The 8,527-nt window shown below is 39.6% G+C and overlaps 1 protein-coding gene across 1 annotated transcript in view; it reads right to left on the bottom strand.

Annotated features, from left to right (window-relative positions):
• The window catches only part of LOC108628651 (midasin), a 51,420-nt gene extending 43,572 nt beyond the window's left edge, over positions 1–7,848 (bottom strand). The window contains exons 1-4 of the mRNA XM_018030726.2: positions 7,702–7,848; positions 3,315–7,455; positions 2,024–3,147; positions 155–454 (exon numbers count right to left, since the gene is read on the bottom strand). Coding sequence (XP_017886215.1) covers positions 155–454; positions 2,024–3,147; positions 3,315–7,455; positions 7,702–7,782 — 5,646 coding nt within the window. The 5' untranslated portion in view covers positions 7,783–7,848. The remainder of the gene's footprint in view (positions 1–154; positions 455–2,023; positions 3,148–3,314; positions 7,456–7,701) is intronic.
• Positions 7,849–8,527: the final 679 nt, after the last annotated feature.

Here is an 8,527-nt window from a genome sequence, read left to right on the forward strand (position 1 = left end):
ATGTAAGAAAGACTAAAAGAAAATCGTGTAAAAAAGAAAATCATACAAATTCTGAATAGTAAAACTGTGAATAAATCGTTTTAATGGAAACCGCGTAATTTCAACTTAACATCGTGAGTTTAATTTAAAATCATGTAAATAAAACAGATCTTACATTGTTTTTGTCTTGAACCGTCCTCATTCGGTCGACGTAAATCAATTGAGCCCCGTTTCCAATATTGAACGTCTTCTTCGAATCACGTTTAAAATTAGCGATCGTTATTTCACACCATCTTGTGAGATCCCTTAAATTCATCTCCCAAGGTGACCCCGAATGACCCCAAGTAGTCCCGATTTGGGAACTCAGTTCTTCGTTAAACTGTATCATCTTATCGATCAGATCTTCTGGTAATTCAGTAAATTGCATTTTCAAAATGCACTGCAAGTCAACCTTTTCCAGCGTGTCGACGAAAACCTGATACAAAAAACGAAGATATCAATGAGACTTATCTTGCGATTGTATTGAACTATTACAGTAATCTTCAGATATGCGAGGTGAGTCTTGTAACGTAACGATTACATATTTTTATTGTATAATAAATATTACTACTTATTCGAAGTCATGTTACTAGACCCACCCTGTGTGACCAACGATCGGGACTGGACGTGATCATATATCTAGAAGGGTGGATTTCTGAGAATCGCTCGTCGTTCGAAAGCGCAGCATGAGAAAAATTAAATACTGTCGACTATGCGAGCGCGACAACAATTAAGAGAAGAAAAATAAACATAAGATGGCAACAAAAAATGTTTTAAATAAAATTGTAGGTGGTATTAGCTGCAAATAAGACCCAATGTAATTTTATTGTAATTCCGATATTTTCTGAGTAAACATTATGAGTAGATAGCAGATTTTTATGCAAAATATAAGATTTTAGGTATTATAAGGTAGATTTAGGGTTGATTAATGTAATCAGTTAAGAAAATGCATTTCAGATTGCAATATTAAATGCATAAAATCCAATGCAGTATAGTTATAAGTAACAAACTGATTCAAAAGAACAAGCAGTATAGGATTTTTTAGTTAGGATACTATTTTATTGTTAATAACTCGTAAATTACTGATCCTAAAATTTGTAAATACTACTATTATTTAAAAATAAGGTATATCATTTTTTTGTGTTCAATATTTTCTGAGTAATCGTCATGAGTATCAAATTGATCCCTCAGTACAGAATTTTGTACTGTTTCAGTTTATTATTAATAACTCGTAAATTATTGATTCTAGCAAAAAATAATAGTTATAGGCACTACTACAGTAAATGATCCAATTTCTGTTCACGTAACAATTTCTACTCACTGAGATTTTGCCCGACAATTTTATTGTATGTAGTTTCAAGCCAGTTAGTAGAAATTGTGAGATGAACAAGAATTGAGATATTTACTACGTCACGTGCAATTTTATTGCAACTCCAATATTTTCTGAGCAATTACCATGAGTATCAAACTGGATTTTCAGTATAGAATTTTGTTGGACAGAGTACGAGTTTATAGTTAATAACTAGCAAATTATTGATCCTAGCAAAAAATGTTTTAAATCAAAGTTGCAGGCACTACTATCACCTACAGTGACCTATACAGTGTGTTTCACGAATTCTGTCCATTTAAATTAGAGAAGATGTAGCGGTCATCTTTTTTTAAACGGTTTTTTAAAATGGAATGTTCAATTTTTTATGCCATATTTTGATAGTTTGGAGTATTCTGAGTATAAAAGTACTAAAGTGCTTTTGTCCGTTGCTGAGATATTTAACTGACTTAATGTAAAGGACGTCTGCACCGATGCAACGTTGTAATCTTTGAACTTTAACATCCCTTAAAGGTCATGAGTATTAAATTATTTTCTCAATATAGAGAGGAGAAGAATAAACATAGATAAGAGTCGAACGAGCACTTCTAAGAATTAGTGGAAGGATGACTCTCGCGGTTGTAGGAAAATATGGCCACATATCTGGAAATTACTGTAATTAGTTAAATTGTTACTAACCTGAGTGAAACGGTTCAGAAACGATTTTGGAAGTCCTCTCCTGCCTCCACCTTGACGAAGAGGGTTCTGGCAACCGAACAGCCGAGTCCCTGGCTTCACAACGAAAGACATCCCTAACTCCGGTATATAGACTTCTCCCCTATGATCGAGACAAGCGTTCAACCCTTCGAGAACTGACTGCGATGCAAGATTCAGCTCATCGAGAAGAATCCAATCTCCGTTTTTTAAAGCTCTTAAAAAAGGGCCATCCCTCCAAGAGAATTCACCAGATTTACCTCCTTCCACTGGCAAATCGGCTCCGAATAAATCAGAGATATCCGTTTGATCGCTGAGATTTAAGCGGAGAAGACGATGTCCGGACGCCCTGGCAAGCGCAGAGACCAGACTAGTCTTCCCGACTCCGGGGCTGCCTTCCAGTAAAATTGGTTTCCTCAATTGTAGAGCGCGTAAAACTTTCAGAGTATTCGACCTGGTCGTTGGATTGTTGAAAGCGAATCCGACATTGCTTGGAATATCTTCATTACCTTTGCTTATATAAAATGGAGGAATCCCGAATTTTCCTTCACGACTTTCAACATCGTATTCATTGCGATTCAACGTTAGTTTAGATTTCAATGTACTTTGTATCTGCTGCTCGATGAACTTCAACGCTGATTCTTTAAAATCTTTCAACTTCCTCGTATTTTCGGCGGCAGTCAAACCAGACCCGAGCCCATCGATGTAACTCAACGCTGCACCGTGGAAGAAGGCGTCTCCTATTTCGAAATTCTCGCAACAATTGACGAAGTTTACCCATGTTAAAATATCTCTGACACTAACAACGAGCCTCTTTCCTATCTCCGTAGTTTTCAACCATTCGATGAACTGTATTATCGCCGTGGAAACTGTTTCCTTCAACTCTTCACGTAGATTATGCACCATAATTGATTTCAAGTCATCCGACGACACGCAACCCTCGCACCAAATTTCAGTAAACCTATTCCTGAGAGCTGGCGATAATTCCTTCTTCCCGTAATCGCCGCCAGGATTCATTGTACCGACGAAAATGAAATTTTCGTGGGCTGTGACCGTCTCGTTCTCCTCATCCGATTGTTTCTCAGCAATTAGAAGCTTCCGTTCAGGTTCTGGAAAAGAAATATACGAGTTTTACATTGAATCATTCAAGGGACGATTAAAATTGAGTCCTCCAATAAAAATAATAATAAAGCAGTGAAATTCTAATAATTATTAAGTATTACATTTATAAAACATTGTGCAAAATTTTAGTGATTTTCTTATCTTAAGAAATTACCTAAAAGAGAGTTTAATCTTTCCAACACGCTGTCGTCGGCCAACGAGATCTCATCGACCACGAAGAACCCACCGTCCTTCATAGCGTTCACCAAAGGACCATCGACCCATTCGAACAACTTCTGACTCTGATGTTCCCTGACTGGACGAAGACTCCCAAGAAAATCCGAAGCCTCCGTGTGCATATGACAATTAATGATACTCAATCGCTGCTTCCTAATCGCAGCTAAGAGTTGGCAAACCGTAGTCTTTCCTCCTCCAGTTTCACCAATGAGCAACACCGGCTCCTTAAAATCGCAAGCCTTCGAGAGAAGTACAGCCATTTTACGCATTTGGAATGTCCAAACTAAATGCTCGAAGCCTGGAATTGGCCCAGACAGAAGTGACTGCAGGATCGGTTTCGTCACCGTCGACGTCTTCTCAGAAAGCGAGAACAAAGCTTCCGGGTCCACGTCCCTTTTTAAATGTTTCTTCAAGACTTGAATTATTTCTGAACACTCCTCTTGGCGACGAACCTTCGAAGAGAGAACCAAGTACCCTTCGTCTGCCAAATGTTGGCTCCAATCATACAAACTGGTCCCAGTATCTGGCGCAAGATGATACCTCTCAGCCCAACGAAACAGATCTCTGAGAGTTATAAATCCCTTCTTCCCAGCGAAAGTCGCGGTGCTCTTCCTTCGTAACTGAAGCTCCGTCATCACGTTAATCACTTGCTTGCAATACGTCTCAGGCATTTTACACCTTTTCTGTAATATCACTTGCAACTCCTTCGGTGGTATCTCGTCGAAATGAAGTTCGACGAACCTGTTCCTAAACGCACGTGAAAGGACCTTCCTCCCACCGTACAAGCCCGGAGGATTTTGAGTAGCGAAGAGCATAAAGTTCTCGTGAGCCTTGACAACCTGTTGAGTCTCAGGAATGAACAATTCTCTGTTATCATCCAAGACTCTGTTAAGAGCTTCTAAGACGTCGCTGGGTGCTAGATTCAACTCGTCCAAGATGATCCAGTGTCCTTTTCTCATAGCATCCACCAGAACTCCTTCCTTGAACACTAATCTCCCCGTAGAATCAGCTACGTAAGTCCCTATGTATTCTTGCAAGTCCGTATGTTCGTGATTATTAATTCTAACACAGGAGTGACCAGAAGCCTTCGCTAAGTACGTTATTAAACTAGTCTTGCCAACCGAGGTATCGCCTTGCAACAGTACTGGCATTTTCCCAATGGACACTACTCGAACTAAGTCTTTTAAGTTCTGTCTCACAGTTTCTGTGAGTATATAATCTCTAGGTAACTGCGGTTCGAGATCGCCCTTAGGGATCCAGTATCCTTCGAAACAGATGAAACTATCGTGGCCACGCGGCCTTGGGATCGGAGTGCTGATTATAGCACTCGCGGCCTTCTCCCCTAAGATAGCTTTCACTATCATCCTCTGAACAACCGGATACGAATTACTATCTAATTGTGTTAAGAAACTGAGGCAAAATGCTTCGTACAAGGATCTCAACGCGTTCGCGCAAGGATTCTTGGCAGATACACTCAAAGCACGACAGAGTGTCCGTAAACTATAATGTGGCTTGTGGCCAGTACCATCTAAAAGACTAGTCTCTGTTTCCTTCCTTACATTTAAATAAAACTTAACGATACCCGCAATTTTCTCTGACGGAAGATTCAAATCCTTCAGATATGAATTCACTAACAATTGCAAGTCTGACTTCTCTGTTAGTTCGTCGACGAAGAATTCTGTGAATCTGTTTCTGAGTCCCACTGGAAGATCTCGTTTGCCAATATCAGTCGCAGGATTCATGCAAGCGAAAATGGCGAAGTCTTGGTGCCTCTCGATCGGTTCCTTGTCTCCTCGCTCTAATAAAGACAATGATCCACAGGATCCTTCCAGTAAGCCAGAGAGACATTCCAGCGTCTCCGCGGTGGCTAAATTAATTTCGTCCAACAGAACCCAATCCCCGTTTTTCAACGCCTTTACCAAACTGCCTTCGACGAACGAAAACGCCAGTGAATATTGGCTCTGCACTTGAGTTTGAAGTTTCTCCAGCTTCTGCACTATTTTCTGCCACTTCTTCAACATTTCCATTTCCTTTTGGCTACTCGAAGAAACCTGGAGTCTCCTCAAAGCAGCGTTGGAACTGTGTATCATCAGCGAGGTCAGCGTCTTCCATTTTCTATCTTCAAAGCAACGCGCAAGGTGGCTTAAGAATTTCTGATTCGGTTTAATTTCGAAATACGATCTGAATGCGATTTCAAACTCCTCTCGAATCGGTCGAATTAACAATTTTAAATCTACTGGTTTATAACCACCTAACAAGTCCGTACTCTCGCTCTGCTGGTTCATATTTATTACGATCAATTTATGGCCTGTTATCTGTGCAAGGTACTGCACGCAGCTCGTTTTCCCTGTACCAGTTTCTCCCACGAGAAGAACTGGCTCCTTCTGAACCACGCAACTTGCTATCCTCTCCAAAAGACACACAGACGGTCTCGTATATGAAAAGTTTGCATTTCTCGATTCTAATTTAACTCGGTCCGCTTTTTTGACCCTCAACTTCGCTCTGCCAACGATGAGGCATTCGCTGTGAATATTTATAGTCGGTTTGTGTACATCGCAGAAGTATTCTGCCTTCGTTTTCACGATACCTAACTTATGCGCCACGGCAACCGCTAAATTCGATCGCTGAACCGAATTAGGAACCGAACAGCAGAACGTGTCGAGAGCATCTTGGAATATTTTCAACGCAGACGTAGGCGATGATACATCGAAATCTACAATCGCCCTGGAACACCATTTGATCAAATCTCGCGTAGAAATTAATCTAGCATGCTTTACGACATCCTCGTGTCTCGCGACGAACACCAAATAAACATCGACAAGTCTCGTTGCTATCGTATTCAAAATCGGAAACATCGTCTGAACAATCGTTACGAGTTCGTCCTTCGATAATGATTCTACATTCACGCAGAACCATTCTTTTTGCAAAGATATCTGTGATGTTTGCGAGCCGGACGTTAATCTTCTAGTAACAAACAATTGAAATCCAGTTCTCGCTTGTACAGAGTCTCTATACCCGGGAACCGACAACGTCTTATTTTCTACGAGCTGCCTAACAACGCTAACGACGTCTGTTGCGGCGCAATCGATGTCTTCGAGCAGCAGCCACTTCCCAGATTGCACAGCCTCCGTCAATATCCCAGGCTCCCATAAAAATTCTCCGGGGATATCAGTGCATCTGTACATTCCCAGCAACATCTTAGAGTCTGTTTGATCGCCCAATTGTACTCTCGCAAAGCTCTGCGCGTCGCGACCAGTTGCTTGTGCTAAGAATTCGACCAGAGCAGTTTTCCCTGAACCAACTGCGCCTTGCAGGCAGACGCACTTGTTAGAAGACACTGCCAAGGCCAGGTTCTGTAGATTACGTCGCGTCGATGGAACAGGCACCAAATTTAATTCTGTTTTAAGTGTAGATTTTTGGAAAACTGGGAGCAAGATCCCTCCAATTGATACGACTAAAGGCTCGTCGAGTATTTCGTCTAATTCTATTGTACCTTCAGTTGTTACAATGTTTCGATGAAGTTTCTTAAATTCGATAGAAAATTCTTGATGCTTCTCAGTGAAACTATTTACGTGCGATAGGTAACAAGATTCTGACATGTCTAATACGACAGCCAGGCAATTAATTGCTACCCATCTGACACCTTCAGCATCGTGTGTCAAATACTGATAGAACTTGGACCAGTTCCATTTATGCTTGAAATACATCGGTGCACTGCAGAGAATATTGTAACAAGAAGTGACCAATTCATAATCGAATACTTCTGTCTCTTCTATCCTACACCTTTTCACAGGAGCGCCATCAATTTCTACAGACTGGAATGGTGCTGGATTTTTGTCGAAGTACCGTTGAACGTACACTAATAAATTCGGATCTATATGAAGTAGCTTCCCAAGAATAACAGAGTTCAATCTATGAAGCGCATCACTGCTACAGGGCTCGGCCACTGAAATACTTCTGATAACTAATACATCTAGAATCTCTAAGAAACACTCTGCGACATCTTCTGTGGAATCTGGATTCATCAGGAATTTGCAGAGAATGTCGACGATCCTCTTGTACTCATTGTCATTCGGTTCCTGAAGCAAAATCATTCTCAAGTTTGCAAAAATGTCAAAATGAAACAATCCGTGAATTTCTGTTTGTATAATTAAAGTAATTTCAGAATAATTCATTACGCATCGTTCGATTATTGTTATGAACAGATGAATGAACGTAATTAAGAAGATTTGTATATCAAGGCATAGTACTATCAGAAAAAAACGCGATGTTTGTAAACCGAAACGAAATATCAGAGATATTTCGATCGCAGGTTATCTACGCACCTTGTCAGTCTTGTAGAAAGACAGTTTCCGAACGTAACTCTCTTTGCGTTTAACAAACGCTGTCACCTTTTGTGAAAACATATTCCTGATGCCGAAAATTTGTCCCGGATGCAGATTGAAATCAATGCGTATTTACCACGTGCTTCGAATAACCATCGACGACACTATACACAGTCAGTTAAAGGTACCGTGTAAAAGACACGTATTCTAAGAAACTGTTCACATGTGTGCAATTCTCTCATTTTTTATCAAGACGATTATTTACACTACACCGATTTTATTTTCGTATTTCAAGGATATTGGTCAATTAATAATTGTTTAACTCTTCTTAACTGAATAAATTTAAGTGCGTATTTCTTTAATTGCGTATTTGAGCTACGTGCATGTGTGCAAGCCTTTAGTTTGGACACCGTCCTCGGTGGTTTCAATTGGAAGTTAATATGAATTGAAATTAAGAAACTTGGAAATACTTACTGATTATTATTCACAATTAATATTAGAATAACTATTTTCATTGCCATGCAATTAAGACCGTAGCTTTGATTCGAAATATTTGTTTAACCAAAGAATATGAAAACGAAATCCTCTCAATTTTTATATATGCACTCCTTCAGTGTAAAATCGAAATGAATATGAATTGAAATTGAGAAACTTGGAAACAATATCGGCTATCATTCACAATTAATAGATTCGAATAATTATTTTCATTACCATGCAAGCAAACTCTAGCCTCAATTCGAAGTATTTGTTTTTAGAATAAAGAATATAAATCAAAGAAACCAATGCAAACCTCTTATAGTTATTATAACGATTAATAAATAATAAA

Source organism: Ceratina calcarata, unplaced genomic scaffold (assembly GCF_001652005.2).
Source record: "Ceratina calcarata isolate Rehan_Ccalc_2016 unplaced genomic scaffold, ASM165200v1 scaffold532.2, whole genome shotgun sequence".
NCBI classification, from domain to species: Eukaryota; Metazoa; Arthropoda; class Insecta; order Hymenoptera; family Apidae; genus Ceratina; species Ceratina calcarata.